The sequence below is a fragment of the Corythoichthys intestinalis genome, chromosome 1 (genome assembly GCF_030265065.1).
Source record: "Corythoichthys intestinalis isolate RoL2023-P3 chromosome 1, ASM3026506v1, whole genome shotgun sequence".
In the NCBI taxonomy this organism is placed as follows: domain Eukaryota; kingdom Metazoa; phylum Chordata; class Actinopteri; order Syngnathiformes; family Syngnathidae; genus Corythoichthys; species Corythoichthys intestinalis.
Window position 1 is genome coordinate 10,615,229 of NC_080395.1, and position 17,866 is coordinate 10,633,094.

The 17,866-nt window shown below is 40.2% G+C and overlaps 1 protein-coding gene across 1 annotated transcript; it reads right to left on the reverse strand.

Annotated features, from left to right (window-relative positions):
- Nucleotides 1-80: 80 nt before the first annotated feature.
- On the reverse strand, nucleotides 81-15,278 carry LOC130916202 (gastrula zinc finger protein XlCGF8.2DB-like). The gene is made up of 2 exons (XM_057836759.1): nucleotides 15,210-15,278; nucleotides 81-1,924 (listed from the first exon to the last, which is right to left on the reverse strand). Exon 2 carries the CDS (start codon nucleotides 1,920-1,922, stop codon nucleotides 798-800), a length of 1,125 nt encoding a protein of 374 aa, XP_057692742.1. The 5' UTR covers nucleotides 1,923-1,924; nucleotides 15,210-15,278; the 3' UTR covers nucleotides 81-797.
- Between the last annotated feature and the right edge of the window lie 2,588 nt (nucleotides 15,279-17,866).

Sequence of the window (17,866 nt, forward strand, 5' to 3'; positions counted from 1 at the left end):
TTATGTCGTATTTTTGGTTGGTGCACTTCATCATTTATTGTGTACATATGTTTTCTGTGAGTCTGTGACTTATTTACGTGTCACACTTCAAGTATATGAAGAATAAAGCACAGGTTTGGTGTCAAAAGAGTTGTTTTGATCTTTAATTTTCAATAACAGACAGTTCACACACGATACATCATCACTGATTGAGAGTGCCTCGGTGCTATTTATGATAACGTTAAAATCAAGGCTCCCAACGCAGTTTGGGAAGTTCCATAGACGCCAGAAATCTGCTATGGCTTCCCACTGGCTGGTTGTAGGACACGGCAAACAAATCGGGCTGGAGGGCTTTGCAGACCTTGAACGCAGTGCTCGACGCCAGTTTGAAGCTAGCCGCCACAGCTAGCTCTCTCCACCCGAGTCTAAAACTCTGTGCGGCATCAAAAGTCGACCAGATCGCCTCGAAACCGTCTTCTGCGTCGCCTGCCCCTCAACATTTGTATTTTCAATATTTATTCAGCGTTGATGAGCAGAATATTTACTTTCAAGAGTTCTATCTTGCATTGTTTATTTTTTCTCTGACTAGCGGAAGTCAACAAGCATGCCCCAAAACCGTACAAACATAACGCCACATCCCTCTAGTGGCTTGGTGGTGAATTACAGAGCAACGCGTTCCCTCGCCGCAGAACCATCGAATGTCGAATGACGCCGTAGTCGCTGCGCCGTCACCTCAATGCGGGAGTGTAACTCGGGCTTGATGGAATCTTTTTCGACAAACCGAGCAGGTGAAAGGCTTCTCTCCAGTGTGGGTACGCTTACAACTTCTCTAAATGAGTCTTCCGAGACTCTCCAGTGTGTGTCCTTGCGTGTCTGTTTAAATCGTTTTTCTCGGTAAATCTTTTACCACATGTGCACACAAAAGGCTTTTCTCCAGTGTGTGTTCGCATATGCCTTACGACAGTAGTCTTCCGGGTAAATCTTTTGTGACAAAGAGTGCAGGGAAAAGGCTTCTCTCCAGTGTGTGTTCTTGTATGTGTGTTTAAAGTTCCCTTCTCAGTGAATCTTTTACCACAGCATGTGCAGGAAAAAGGCTTTTCTCCAGTGTGTTTACGCTTATGTGTTATTAAATGAGACTTCTGAGAAAATCTTTTGTCGCAAAGTGTGCAGACAAAAGGCTTCTCTCCAGTGTGTGTGTTTGTGTGTTTGTCCAAATTTCCCTTGTGGGTGAATCTTTTACCACAAGATATGCAGGCAAAAGGCTTTTCTCCAGTGTGTGTGCGCGTATGCTTTTCTAAATGAAATTTCTGTGAAAATCGTTTATCGCAAAGTGAGCAGCCGAAAGGCTTTTCTCCAGTGTGTGTTTTTGCATGTCTGTCTAAATTTCCTTTCTCGGTGAATCTTTTACCACAACATGCGCAGACAAAAGGCTTTTCTCCAGAGTGCGTACACTTATGCACTTCTAAATGAATCTTCCGAGAAAATCCTTTGTCGCAAAGTGTGCAGGGAAACGGTTTCCCACCCGCACATTCAATTGCGTCTCTTCTCAATGATGACCTGTTTAATGATTTCAAAGCATTTTGGTCAAAGTCAAAATCCTCCTCATCCGTGTTAAAGTCAGAAGAGTGTGACGTTACATCGTCGCTGTCCGAAAGAGGAGCTATGAGGCCGTCCGGTTGCGATCGTCCCTCTTCTATTGTTGTCAGGTGCTGCAATGAGCTGTCGCTGGAAGGTGTCACTGCTCCACTCTCTTTGCTTGGACCTTCATTTTCTTCGCTCTTCACACTGACAGTGAGTCTAAACTTGGTGATTTTCTCTTCCTGTTTTTCTTCTTTAATGTGGGGGGTGACTGGCTCTGCTTCCTGTTTGATGTACATCATCTCCGACTCCTGTTTAAAGTGGAGGGGATTGTGTTTCTCAGGATGAAGATCTTCTTCAGTCATGTCTGCAGGACAATGGGTTGGAACAAAAAAAAAAATTGTGATTTGCTGAAGTCACGCTTTTGCTGTGATTTGTTTTTATTAATTTCATTCAAGGTTTTTTAACCGGTGTGCCGCGTAAATTTCAATGTGTGTTTAAATGGGCTATTATTTATTTTATTATGTGTTTATACTTTACAAATGTGATGTAGTATTAATTTATATTGTACATTTTATGTTGTATAACTTTAGTTCCTATGTGAATATTAGTTCCTACTCCTTCCTGTTGAGGTAAAAGGGTTTTGTATTGAACACCGGGCCGTGTTGGTCATTAGTATAGCAGAGAAGACCGTAGTAAATCAACAAAGACAAGTCAACTGTGCCCCGATCTACCACTCAAGAGATCTGATGGACTCAAAAAGTAGGTTACGATTGCATATCAGTTTGAAAATCGACCGGATCACCATATTAATACACGAGTGACTTCTGGCCCGATCCTAGCTCGTAGTATTGACGCAGGAGGGCCACGTCTCGAGTCAAATAATAAACTCTGCCGTTCTTTTCTCGTGCGTCGCATTGTGCCGTTTCTGGGACGCGAAACACGCGGCCGCGCTGCGACTGGTGTGCTTTGGCTGATTGATTTTACGCCCGCGTTTCACTGCGTTCTCGCGGCGACCACGTTGTCGCGCTGTTGACGCTTCTGGACTGCCCTACCGTGTTGGTCCTCATTATCGTAGAGAAGACTGAATAAATATAATCTACACATAGAAACTAACCCGATCGACTCACAGCCTCGAAAAGTAAGGGTTATATTACGTCAGAAACTTGTTCGGTACGTGTCCGTTCTGAACTGACTACCACGTACCGAAACGGTTCAATACTATTACATGTACCGTTACACCCTTAATATATATATATATGTGTGTGTGTGTGTGTGTGTGTGTGTGTGGGTGTGTATATATATAACAGCGTTAGAAAGTACAACAGTAAAGTGGAAAATGGTATTTCAAAGTTATAACCACAAACCCAAACTTGTTGGGAAACATAAGTTTTCATGTGTCAATGCGACGAAACAAACTAGGAACTACCACATAAAACTTGGGAACAAAAGATGTGCTACATAGTGTCATTTTTAACGTATTACCACAGGTAGGTGACTCAAGGAAACCTTGACATCCCATGGAAACGCACTATTCTAGTTGTGAAAAAAAGAAACGGCTAAATCAACTTGCATTTTAATTTAAAAGTCGATTTCCTTTGTTAATGCTCACACAAACATGAAACTTTCTCTCCACAACATGGGAAAATTCCCTCCTGTGTAACAGTTAAAATGGTTTTAAGTTGTCGCCTTACCACTTCAAATGTAAAACTAAGTTATATATGTTAAATAAGCCAAACAACCTATACCTGATTTATTGAGCGCATGCACGCACGCTGGTATGTATGTGGTTGTGAGAATGAATGGCAGACGTATTCAAGAACAGTGGCTGTTGTTGTGGAGCAACGCCACGAAAGAGTCTCACAGTGTGCAGTCCGCTATTATTTTGTTTGTTTCCTTATTGTTGACACAATAAAGTGGGGAAAGACATCAATGACTCATCTCCTTCTTTCCCCCCAACATTTTTTATATTATTATTTTATATGCACAAGCGCTGCCGGATCTGCCAAAATAAGTCCCGGAATACAGGGAGGCCAAAATCAAGAGGTGCCGGATGTTTCGGCTCAAATTAACCCCTGGTCTTATACAATTAAATTTAATCACTGTATTGTTAACCAAGCGAGCCCTCCTAGAAAAAACAACATCCAAAAATCACAAGTGACCTTAAGCCAAAGCAATCAAAATGCGGAAACGTGTCTTGGCTAGCGAGCTAAGCTAAAGTTTTGCCAAACAACTTCCACTTAGCCTTAAGATAGGACGTTTTAGTCCATTAAATTCTTACTTGGGTACTTACCCGATGAGAATGCTTTGAAGGAGTTTGTTTTGGTTAAGAGAAGGGAACACGAAAAAACGGCAAGTGCAACGAGGGTACACGGACGTTGCGTCAAGTGAACCGGAAGTAGAAACCAGGCTCTGAAACTTAAGTGTCATCGGTTGAAGTGTTTCGTACCACAACTAATTCAAATCACTCGACTCCAAAAATATTCAATAAATATAGTAAACAAATCCGAATTTGAGTCAGAACAGTCAATGACTTGCCTTGAGTCCTAAATATTCCCCAAATACGAAAAATATGAAGCGAGCAAGGAAAAATTATATCGTGGCGAACAGAACGGCCAGGAGAGGTCGCTGTTGGCAAGAAACCTCCACTCAAAGCAGGTTGCGTCGACTTTGATAAATGAAATATATAACTGCTTCATTATGTTCTTTTTTTTTTATTCATTTGTGTATTTTTTTTTTAAATTCTATGCTGTAAACGAATTGATAAATTAATACAATTGTAATAAAAACTAAATTAATTCAAAATACAACCAGACAACACATTGGCTGTACCCAAGTGACACCCTAAAGTTGATTTTTATATCAAATAGAAAAGAGCTCGTAAAATGGTAGAATATAGGGGAATTGTGGGAGTATATAAAACAAAAAAAGATCAAGTAATTCGATTATGATTCAGAGTGGAATACAATGAACAAAACATCAAATAATCAATACATCTTCCCAGAAACCATTAAAAAAAGAACAAACAATAAAGGGAAACACAGCGTCAACATTTTTCAAATATTATTATTATTATTGCATTATTATTGATTTTTTTTTTCTTGGACATATCAACCTTTTGTTTCCTAAAGGATATATTCCATACAGATATTTCAAAATACTGTAATCCCTCGCTACTTCGCGCTTCGAATTTCGCGGTTTCAGTCAATCGCGGATTTTTTTTCAGTCAAAAAAAATATATATCCATGCATAGAAAATTAAAATAATGGAGAAAATAGGACGTACAATCTGTCCATTCCCTAACAGAAGGCAAGGAGAACCCGCCCAACTCATATTCCGCCGCTCTGATTCGCTGGCCAGCATCACTCGGGAATATCGCAAGCTGATTGGCCGAGATTTTTAACCCTGTTGCTATCAAAGGAAAATGGCTCCAACGCGTCCTCCGTCCGCTCAATCATCTAACGAACCCAAAAAGAAAAAAATTATGACAGTGCACGAGAAAGTTCAATTATTGGACATGCTTAAAGTTGGTCACAGCTATGTGTCTGTTGCACGCCATTACGGACTAAACGAATCAACCGTTTGTTATATAAAAAAAGATGAGGCGAAAACCCGAAAGACCGCCTCAATGTCTTTTTCCAGGGATACTAATGCCCCTTTCCCACTGAAACTAGTGGGTGAACGCGCGTTTTTTCCAAGCTGATGCAACCCACTAGCAATTGGCATTTGACACCTTTCCCATTTACAAAAAAAAGCCGTCTTTTTTTTCCCCCACCCGTCTAACCCCCCACCCCTCCTCAGCGGTGCGTAAGATTACGTTACGTCACCACTCTAAAATGCGTGTCAACAATTCATTCAGTTCAAGGAAGTAAACAATGCAGAGCAACATGGAAGCCTTCTTTCCGTTTGTGTTCTCTGTTTTCATGCTTTTTACTGCCCTCAAAATGATCGAAATGCAGCAAAGGATCAACACTCTGCTTGTGCTTCTTCTACTAGCTTTGTTATGAGCATCGACGTAACTACGGTTGTGGGGCGTGTTAAATGGGAGGTGACTGGCACGTTGTTATGACGCATCACGTAAGAGCCTACGTTACCACGTAGATTAGGGTGTTGACTAATGACCCGGGGTTTTGCTTTCACACTGCATGACAATCAGAGCCGAGGGGATTTTAACACGGGTCGCTTGGCGGGTTGATTGACACGGGTCGAGGCGGGTCGCTGCACCTTTCCCACTGCCACCAAAAGCCGATTGTTAGTGGGTTGACATGGGTTTTTTGGCCAGTGGGAAAGGGGTATAAGTGAGTCATGACTTCTCGCAACAAGACGATTGTAAAAATGGAAAATGTACTAACAATGTGGATATCGGACTGTCGGGAAAAGGTGAGTCTCGACACAAACATGATCTGGGCAAAAGCCAAAGCGATGAGTATGATAGCCTCATTCTTGAAAGAGAGTTTAATGAAGGTGGCGGCTATACTGACAACGACGACGAAGATGAACCACAATCTAGTACAAGTGAAGAAAATTGTGGTTTTGTTGCCAGCATGGGCTGGTTCGAAAAATTCAAAAAGAGGTGTGGACTTTGCAGTGTTACGTTGCATGGGGAACATGACGCAGCTGTTCGTTACGGCGAGGACGAATTTCCCAAATAAATCGAAGAGGGTGGGCATCTCCCGGAGCAGGTGTTTAACATGGACGAGACTGGCCTTTTTTGGAAGTTGATGCCATCCAGAAAAACAACGGTCACAAATCCCCATCACGATGTTCCTTGTGCGCAGGACACCTCCTGTAGAAGCTTCTCAGTAAATCATCTTTATCTTCATATCCATTGTTCTGGAGTTTTTTCTTCATTTATCAAATTTATCAAGATTTCAGTGTGGTGAGTACATTTCATTCATCTTATGCATGTTATCGTATACAGTATTAATATTGCATTTACGTTTCAAACTAGTGTACTGTATACACAAAAAAATATATACAGAATGTAATATACATAAAATAAAATTCTCCTGTATCCAAGCAGCTGAACAGGACAGGTTTAAAAAAAAAAAAAAAAAAAAATCATTTAAAAAATTTAAAAATTGGGGGCGCTACTTCGTGGTTTTTCACTTATCGCGATGGCTTCTGGTCCCCATTAACCGCGAACAACGAGGGATCATTGTATTCTCATCAGTGTTGTCACAGATTACTTGAAAAAGTAAGTTAATTACTGATTACTCCTCAAAAAAGTAATCTAGTTACTTTACTGATAGCTTTATTATCATAGTAACTAAGTTACTTTAAAAGTAATTTGTCAGTTACTTTTCCCAATTTTTCTCCCTTTGCTACCTCAACAGAAAAATTTCATCGCATGTAATTGAATTTTTCAGATAAGGCTTTATCTTCGAGTTAGCAGGGGTTTAGTTAGTCGATGGAGTTGATTTCAACCACCATTGACTTGCGCTAGCTCAGCCACTCCGGAGCCCTGAAACTAACAAATAACTGACAAACTGCACGGAATTTGTTCAAAACAACTCCAACGACTAATTAAACCCCCGCTAACTCAACGATTAAGCCTAATGTAAAAAATTCTGAACTCCCCCTTAAAAATAAAGACCTAGCCGTTAAAATGCTGTCTATCAAAGTTGTAAAGCAATAAAACAAACAACAAAAACAAATGAAATGAACAAGAATCTTACAAAGTATTTCATAATGCATGCAGTATAGGCCAAAAGTTTGGAGACACCTCAAGGGTGGATGCTTTGAAGAATGTAGAATATAAAACCTGTTTTCAAGTACATAATTCCTCATGTTCATTCATAGTTTTGATATTTTCAGTGAGAATTTATGATAGTAATGAAAATATATAAAAAGCACAAATGATGAGGCGTGTCCAGACTTTTGACTCGCTCTTTTGCCCTCCCACCCCACACACACACACAAAGTCACACTCCGCCTATGGTTACAAACTATAACTATAAAATGTACGTAAAGGTGTTTCGATTTTTGTCGCGTTACGCTGTAATTCCAAGTGGTTCCTTGAATTAGATGTACAGTTATTAGCGGTCGACTGCCCTTTTGAGCCAGCGCAAAGTTTGCCACGCACGGGGATATTTTTGGTCATCTTTACTGGAGAGAAATGTGAAGTCATGGCTGTATGTCCAATAAGCAAATGCAGCGGTTTGTGCTTCTTCTCCTACGTCTTCCACTTTTAGCATCCTAAGAGGACGCCAGTTGTTTGCTGGCCACCAACAGCGCTCATAGCATGGTAATAAACGCGACCCGTTCTTTTTCCCCCGATGAGAAAACGTGACATCCGATGTCACTGCCAAACTCAAGAGCAATATTTTCTATTCAGATTCTCTTCGTACATGACTACAGTGTTCTTTATAATAATAATAATACATTTTATTTATAACGCACTTTACATTTGAAAACAAATCTCAAAGTGCACATCGCCAGAAAAAAATAAAATAAATAAAAAGACTAAGAATAAAAGAGGAAAAGCAAAACAGGCAGAAGCACAGATAAAATCAGATACCAATCAGATAAAAATAAGATAGTCAAATAAAATTAGCTAGAATAAGCTTTTTTTAAAAAGGTGAGTTTTTAGTCCTTTTTTAAATGCATCCACCGTCTGCGGGGCTCTGAGGTGGTCTGGGAGGGCGTTCCACAGACGGGGAGCAGCAGCTGCAAAGGCCCTGTCGCCCATAGTCTTGAGCCGAGTCCTGGGCGGGAGTAGACGGTGCTGTTGGCCTGACCGGGTTCTAGCTGAATTATGTAATGTGAGGAGTTCGGTGAGGTAGGTGGGGGCTACACCATGTAGACAGCGATGGGTGTGAAGGAGGATTTTGAATTCAATACGGAGGTGAACAGGGAGCCAGTGTAGGGTGTGAAGGATGGGGGTGATGTGCTCGTGTTTACGCACCCTCATCAGGACCCTGGCAGCGCTGTTTTGGACATACTGAAGCCTTTGTAGGCTCTTGCCAGGGATCCCGATGAGGAGTGCGTTACAATATAATTTTGGTCTTTATTCTACATACATCATGAGGAAAAAACAAAATAGTAACGCACAGACACTAAGGAAACAAACTTTAATCAGATTACTGGTTTCGAAAAATGAACACGTTAGATCACTCGTTACTGAACGAAAGTAATCAGATTACAGTAACATATTATTTAGTAACGTGTTACTGACAACACAGATTCTCATTGAGCACATTTAAACTGTATGAACTCGCAAACTAGAGAGAATTTTGTTTTTCTGACACTTGCAATGCATTCAATGACCTGAAGTCGGCTACAAATAGTACAAGTATTTCATGCACGAATTTGACTGTTAACCAGAGCAATATTTTTTTATTTTAAAGCGCCTTTCAAGACACTCAAGGTCACTTTACAATGGGGTTTACAAAAGCAACAAACAGACACAAGCTAAATCTGTGTAAATCAAAGTATCAGAAAAGTCAGAAAACACAGCAGAAGATCATGATATGAGGTAACCTAGTTTTTATTTTTATTTTTTAAATTTTTAATTTTGCCTACACGTATGGATCAGTTGAAAATGTCTCTATTCCAGACAATTGTTTTAAATAACTGACATGTTTCAGCGACTACTTCTGCCTTAATCAGAGAGTCACTGGTGTTGGCGTAACGTGTCTTTATCAGCTGACGGATGAAGGCATAACTGACCTGAAAAATCATTTCAACACCTTTTTCAAAAGAGGCTCAAGGAAAACTGAATAAGAAAATTGAAAAGCCTTTTCCACTGTAAATGTCTGGCAGGAATTTGAATATCTTGTCAAACACTGCAATTCAAAGGTTTTTCCTCAGTGTGCATTCTTGCATGTCTTACTAAATTCCACTTCTGAGTGAATCTTTGACTACAAAGTGAGCAGCCAAAAGCTTTCTCTCCAGTGTGTGTTGTTGCGTGTCTATTTAAAGGTTCCTTCTGACAGAATCTTTTTTGACAAACTGCTGGAAAACGGCTATTCTCCAGTGTGGGTACGCATGTGTTTTGTCAGCTGAAGCTTCCAACGAAACCTTTTCTCACAAAGCATGCAGGCGAAAAGCTGTCTAGTGTGTGTTCTTGCGTGTCTGTTTAAATTTCTCTTCTCGTAGAATCTTTGACCACAACACGTGCATAAAAAAGGCTTTTCTCCACTGTGTGTACGCATGTGTATTGTCAACTGATACTCCCAATTAAATCTTTTCTCACATAAGGAGCAGGTGAAAGGCTTCTCTCCACCATGTGTGCTTGCATGTTTAAATTTCCCTTCTCTGTGAATCTTTTACCACAAACTGAGCAGGGAAAGGCTTCTCTCCATTGTGGGTTCTTGCGTGTCTATTTAAAAATTTCTTCTCGGTAAATCTTTTACCACAACATGTGCAGACATACGGCTTTTCTCCAGCGTGTGTACGCTTATGCACTTCTAAATGAGTCTCCCGATAAAATCCTTTGCCGCAAAGCGTGCATGCAAAAGGCTTCTCTCTAGTGTGGCTTTTTGTGTGTTTGTTTAAAATTTGCATATCGGTGAATCTTTTACCACAACAAGCGCAAACGAAAGGTTTCTCTCTCCAGTGTGTGTATGCGTGTGTTTTGTCAACTGAGATTGAAAATAAAATCTTTTCTCACATAAGGAGCAGGCGAAAGGCTTCTCTCCACCGTGTGTGTTTGTGTGTTGGTTTAAATTTCCCTTCTCGGCGAATCTTTTACCACAATGTGTGCAGACAAAAGGCTTTTCTCCTGTGTGTGTACGCATATGCCTTTCTTGATTAGTCTTCTTAGAAAATCTTTTGTCGCAAAGTGTACAGGCGAAAAGTTTTCCAGTGTGTGTTCTTGTGTGTCTGTGTAATTTTCCCTTCTTGGTGAATATTTGACCACAACATGTGCAGACAAAAGGCTTTTCTCCAGTGTGTGCGCGCTTATGTTTTTCTAAATGAGACTTCTGAGAAAATCTTTTGTCGCAAAGTGAGCAGGTGAAAGGCTTCTCTCCAGTGTGTGTTTTTGAGTGTCTGTTTAAATTTTTCTTCTCGGTGAATCTTTGACCACAACATGCACAGTAAAAAGGCTTTTCTCCAGAGTGTGTAAGCTTATGCACATCTAAATTAGTCTTCCGAGAAAATCGTTTTTCGCAAAATGTGCAGCCAAACGGTGTCCCACCTACACATTCTTTACTGTCCCTTTTCAATGACGAATCGAAGGATTTCCATGCATTTTGGTCAAAGTCAACATCCTCCTCATCAGTATTAAAGTCAGAAGAGTGTGACGTTACGTCGTCACTGTCCGAGAGCGGAGCTAAGAGGCCGTCCGGTTGCGATTTTAACTCTCCTTTTGTTGTCAGGTGCTGAAATGAGCCATCACTTGATTGTTTTGCTGCTCCGCTCTCTTCGCCTGGACCTTCATCTTCTTCTCTCTTCACACTGAGAGTCATTGAAAACTTAATTTTATTTTCATGTTCTTCTTTTTTAATGTTGGGAGTGTCTGGGTCGGCTTCTTGTTTGATGTACAACATCTCTGACTGCTGTTACTCAGGGTGAAGATTTTATTCATTGACGTCTGCGGGACACTGTTTGGGAAGAAAAAAAAAATCACATGATTTGCTAAAGTTGAGCTTTTGCTGTGATTTTCCTATTAATTTATGGGAAAATAACGTTACTAAGTAACGCGTTACGGACAACACTGATGGTAAGACACTAAGGGGTCATGGTTTAAAATCATGCATGGCTGAAATGTTCGCCTGCTTAAACCAGCACATGTTGAGGCCCCTTTTATGTTTGCCAATGACCATTTGGATGATCCAGAGGAGTCATGAGAGAAAGTCATGCGGATTTATGAGATTAAAATGGAACTTTTTGGTCAAGTGTCATATACATGCCAAACTACCTATGTCTAATTTATTGTACGCATGCGCGCACGCCGGTATGTGTGTAGTTGTGAGAATTAAAGTGCATGTGACACGAAAAAGCATGTTTATTTTATAATACACGCGGTATTTTGTGCTCCTGAATGATATGGACCGCTTGGATGTGTGTGGAAGCGATCGCTATATTTATTTAGTTTCTTGAATCCCACGCCATGAAAATGAGTGACTTCCGGCTTCGGTCTTGCATTGAGGAGGAGGGCGCTGTGACGTGTACGGGAGAAGGACTCCTCTTCACTATACAGCCTACTGTTGTGTATGAGGACTAAGGATTCAGCTGATTTTGCGGATTAATACGTTTATTTTTCGCATCACGCCAGCCAAACGGCTGTAGAAAAATCTCGCTTTATGAGGGAGAGGCGTGTGCGCCTTTTTGGAGTTTCAAAAGGTTCCCATTCACCGTGGATATTGGCCAAGCCCTACTACTGTGGGACCATTGGACTTACAAGATAGTGAGTAAACATCTTGTTCTGTGCGATTACAAAGTAAACACTACAAACTTTCTTTAAATAAAGGACTACTTACGTTTCATCATTGATAGGCTTGTAAAAAGCTCTCCTCGTGCACAATAGCTGCACAACAACTGCAGCCGCCCTCCTCCGGGGAACGAGCTGTAAATTGCTCTCCGCCGGGCGGTTTGCCGATCCGCGACGACAATCGACAACCCAGTCTTCATGTCAAATAATCCGGGCTAGTTATGTGTGATTTTCCGCTTTGAAGACTTTGAAACATCACTCGGTTCGGGTTAGCATGTCGGCTAGCTGTCACGCCTCTTGGTTTGTTTACATTCTCCGAAGCCAGTGAAGGGAAATGACATACGTCCGCTTTAAATGTCATAAAATATCAATCGGGAGGTGTGACAGTAAAGGTGAAGTCGACAGTTTTGACCATTATGGAGTAATTTTGCCATGTTGTCCTGAATAAGTGCATTTTTATTATTTCATATTCCATTTAGCACAAGACTGTTATTTGTCATGGCTATGCTATTTATTTAGCAGTTGGGGAAAATACTTGGATAAAAAGAATATCCTGTAAAAATATTGGAGTAGAGAGACTGAAACAATGACATTTTGCAGCTCTCTTCGTCACGTTTTCCTCGTTCTTAATAATTCCCCCTCAATGGGCTGTATAGACCCTACCCACGTGACGTCACAACTCCGCCCTCCTGACTGGTGCCGCCCAATTGTCCGTCAACACATCGTGTTTACCTGTTACGGCTACGTACATTCCTCCTATTTACGGCGTGTTTTTCTGCTCGTTAACATTAATAATCAAAATGGTGAAGGCGTGTGTGGCGGTCGGTTGCAATAACAGAGAAGATAGACGGAGAGACTTGAAGTTCTACCGGATTCCGAGAGACCCGGAGAGGAGAGAGCGAGATGGGCTGCTGCAATTCGACGTGAAAACTGGGCTCCAAACGATTACCACAGATTATGTAGTAGTCATTTTATATCTGGTATATTTAGAGGGTTTTGGGCTGACAACCACAATTAAGATCATTGCTAGGCTAATCGCCGACAACATACACGTGTGTATGTAGTGAGAGTGCTATCGCTAAACCATATAAACATTAAAAGCCCTAGCTCCATTGACAAATGACATGAAATACATTAGACTTGACAGTGGATGTTAGCAAGAACAAAAGATTTTGAATTGAAAATTTCGTAACTCACCTTTCCAAGCACAAGATAGATTCCTGCCGAATTTTCGTGGACGAGGACCTGTTTCACCCAACCAGCAACGAAGTATTTATAAGCCTCCAAGCTCTTAAAGTTTTTCAAACTTTCGTGAGAATAGGCTGATTTTGTGTGGACAAGATAGTTGTACAGTTCAGGGTAGCTAGCAGATGTCAGGCAAATACGGCGGAGACAGCGGGTCGAAAAACATCGATTTAGGCATCACATATGGATCTGGCGAATGGATAAACTGAAGCTTTTCCACATAACGCCTTTTATGTAACGCATCAAGTGAGTTTACGGCATCCGAAAGCACCGGGTCTTCCATGAAATGCATTATAAATTGCTTGATCAATTGAGACCATTGATAATACAGACACAAAATGACAGACAAGGGGGCGGAACCATACAGCGAGCACGTGATTTTGTGACGTCGGTGGGTAGGGTCTATAGACCCTACTCACGTGACGTCACAGCCACGCCCCCGTGCCATGTTGTCCGTATACTCGTCATGTTAATGCATTAGCGCTTCGTAAATTCCTCCTATTATGGCGTGTTTTTCTGCTCGTTAACATTAATAATCAAAATGGTGAAGTCGTGTGTGGCGGTCGGTTGCAAAAACAGAGAAGATAGACGGAGAGACTTGAATTTTTACCGTATTCCGAGAGACCCGAAGAGGAGATCGAGATTGACTGCTGCAATTCGACGAGAAAACTGGGCTCCAAACGACTACCACAGTTTATGTAGTAGTCATTTTATATCTGGTAAGATGCATTTAATATATATTTAGAGGGTTTTGGGCTGACAACCACAATTAAGATCATTGCTAGGCTAATCGCCGACAACATACACTCAGACTTTGTGAATGAACTACCTGAAAATATATAATTATAAGGGATAATCAGACAGTTGTCATACAATTAATTTACAATTTCACTATTGAGGTCAAAAGCCAAAAAATAAATTCAACTAGGGACAATCTGGAGTAGTGCTATCGCACTTCATATTTATTACATTTTATATATGTATGTAGTGAGAGTGCGATCGCTAAACCATATAAACATTAAAAGCCCTAGCTCCATTGACAAATGACATGAAATACATTAGACTTGACAGTGGATGTTAGCAAGAACAAAAGATTTTGAATTGAAAATTTCGTAACTCACCTTTCCAAGCACAAGATAGATTCCTGCCGAATTTTCGTGTACGAGGACCTGTTTCACCCAACCAGCAACGTAGCATTTATAAGCCTCCAAGCTCTTAAAGTTTTTCAAACTTTCGTGAGAATAGGCTGATTTTGTGTGGACAAGATAGTTGTAAATAGGCAGATCAGGCAGAGACGGCGAAGGCAGCCGGTCAAAAATCATCGATTTAGGCATCAAATATGGATCTGGCGACTGTATAGAACGAAGCTTTTCCACATAACGCCTTTTATGCAACACATCCAGTGAGTTTACGGCATCAGAAAGCACCGGGTCTTCCATGATATGCATTTTAAATTCCTCGATCAATTGAAACCAATGCTAATACAGAGACAAAATGACGGACAAGTGGGCGGAACCATACAGCGAGCACGTGGTTTTGTGACGTCGGTGGGTAGGGTATATAGTAAAACCGATGAGCCTAGTCTCCCGCTGACGTCATCCACCTGTTGGGGACGCTTGAACCCTATGATGGTAGGCGTGGCTAACCAGCAGATCAAAAGACTAATTTCTCGTCATCTGCGCTTTGCTCAATTGCTGTGTATAGTCGAATCATGTCAAAATATGATTCTAATTCACATAATAATGCTATTTAAGAAGTGAATTTTTTTTCTCCTGTCGTATGCTCTTTAATGGCAGACATAATGGATTGATGTGGTGGAGCAACGCAACAAAAGAGTCTCGCAGTGTCCTATGTTCTAATCTAATGTAAGATTAGAACAGTTAGCCTTCCCTCAGTTGTATTCTTGGCTAGCATGATAAGCTAAAAAAAAGTTTTGCAAGCTTGGGAAGCTATTACATAAGTCAAACGTCTTCTACTCAGCCTTAAGATGGGACGTTTTAGTCCATTAAATTCTTATTTGGGTACTTACCCGATGAGAATGCTTTGAAGGAGCTCGTTTGGTTAGAAGAAGGGAACACGAATAAACTGCAGGTGTGGGGAAGGTACACGGACGTTGCGTCAATTAAACCGGAAGTAGAAACGTTCAGGCTCTGAAACTTCAGTGTACTCTTTAGAAGCGTTTAGAAACAAAACTATTTCAGATCACTCGACTCCAAAAATATTATATACTGTATATGGGAAACAAATCCAAATTTGAGTCATAACTGTCGCTGCCTTTCCTTGAGGCCTAATGATTCCAAAAATACGCGAAAAAGAAGAGTGCAAGGAAAAATATTAAAATTATATAAACTTATAAACTCCCCTAATTGTCGGACTATAGGCCGCTACTTTTTTCCTTCATTTTGAATCCTGCGGCTTATTTGTTGATTTATTTCGGTTAAAATGGAACACTTTATTTGACAGCGGTGTCATAAGACTGTCATAAGACCATCATAATTGTGACATGACACTGTCACTGGCATTACTGAATGCTTATGTCATTAAGTGTCATCTGGCAAAAGATGTCAGTAACTCCATTTATGTCCAGCTTGAATTTTTACATTCAAAAGTGAGATAATTTGCCGGATAACACTAAATGACATCTGTTATGAGCATTCATAAATGCTCATGACAGTGTAATATCATAATTATCATTGTCTAATGACAGTCTAATGGTGCCACTGTCAAATATAGTGTTACCAAATACCATAGCTAGCAATAATGAAACAACTGGACCAGTAACTGAAGAAGTAATTAGCACAGAACATGAATTTTGATAGTTATTTGCATCTGTCACGCTGCAATGCATGCTAGGAGGCATGGTTGGACAACAACAAGTGTTGACCGCAGGTGTTAGCAGAGGTTGACTGTCTCGCCCGAGGGAGCAGTGATGACCAAATGAAGCTTTGCAACCAAGTGGTTCAAAGCTTCATGGGGGTTCATTTGGTCTTATGAAAGTTGATTTTGCTGTCAAATGAAGTATTACCGGTTAATATCTTTTGGTGTTAATATCCCATAATGCAGTGAGGACAGCTGCGGTTTATAGTCCGGTGTGGCTTATCTATGAACAAATGCCGTTTTCATGCCTCTTTTTGTGGGTGGCGGCTTATAGTCAGGTGCGCCTTATAGTGCGAAAATTTGGGTATATATATTCTATGATATACATACATACTAGGCCTGAACGATATTGGAAAAAACTATTGTTGGGATTTTTTTTAGGTTTGCAATATATTGCGATATTATATTGCGATATTAAAAAAAAAAAAAGATCTATCTTTTTTAAAGAAATTTTCAATAAATGACTTGAATAGCTGTTTGGAAATACTTTACATAACACACCGTGACCACAGTGTATTCATATAATACCGTTTAATTTGTGAATGATGAAGATTTCTGTATGAAGGTATCCAGGAAGTCATGTCTGCACAAAATAGATCATTTATGGAATACAATATTTTACACTTCAACAGCAGCAAATACATTAAATGATAAATAAAAGAGCAGGTGCATTAGTCCCCTAAGTTTTTGACAAAATATAACAATAAATAAAAACTTCTGTAAAATAACAACAAAGTTGTCAACATATTTGAACAAAAATATTAAATATGACAAATAAAAGAGTTGTTCACAAACTATAACAATAAATAAAAACCTCAGTAAAACAACAAAGTTGTCAACATATTTGAACAAAAATATTAAATATGACAAAAGAGTTCACAAACTATAACAATACATAAAAACCTCAGTTAAACAACAAAGTTGTCAACATATTTGAACTTAAATATTAAATCTGACTAATAAAAGTGCAAGTGCATTAGTCCCCTGAGTTGTTTACACAAAATATAACAATATAAAACTGCAAAACGGCAACAAAGTTGTAAAAATATTTCAACAAAAATATTAAGTATCAAAACTTTATGTGCAGCTGTACTATATATAGTTATTTGAAAAATACGGTTTACAATAAATTTAAATATAAAAGAAAAAAACTCAATTGAACTTGTAAATAATTGAACTGAATAACTGCAAATAACTGTGATGAATAACAGAACCATTTTAACTCCCAAATTTCCTGCCTTCCTGATAGCTGTCACATGAATAAAAAGAAAAGACATTCCTTCAGCTGTGTTATGTATTTGTCTGCATATCGTCCACCTTCCTTGCTCAGCAATTCTCAACTGGGTCTCATAGGTTTTTGGCCAAGACTATTAGTTTATCCACTATAGCAGGCTTGAGACAAGAACGTTGGCATTTAACAATGTTCCCACCTGTGCTAAAAAGCCTCTGATGGGGAGCTCGTAGCAGGAATGCATAGATACCTGCGTTTTAAATGGTCCCACATGTTTGACAGATTACTTCTTGTTGAGGCAACCATGGCGAGGCACTGTCGACAGGGCTGTTTTTTGTCCCTTATAGTCTTGTTCTTGCCAAAATACTTCCAAAACTCCTTTTGGATACAGTCTTCCTTGCTCCTCCAACGTGTTGATTGCTTGCTTTCACTTTGAGAACGGGCCCTCCTCCCTCCGCTCTGCTGTTCGGCCCCTCCTCCCTCCACTCCGCTGTTGCAGGGGGAGGGGGAGGAGCCGATGACTTGCTGGAGAGAAAGAGAAACTGCGCTTTTTCCCCCTCTCCTTCCTCAAAACAAAC

Coding starts and splice junctions, on each gene's coding strand:
- LOC130916202 (XM_057836759.1), bottom strand. CDS start 1,922: ATGACTGAAGAAGATCTTCATCCTGAGAAACACAATCCCCTCCACTTT.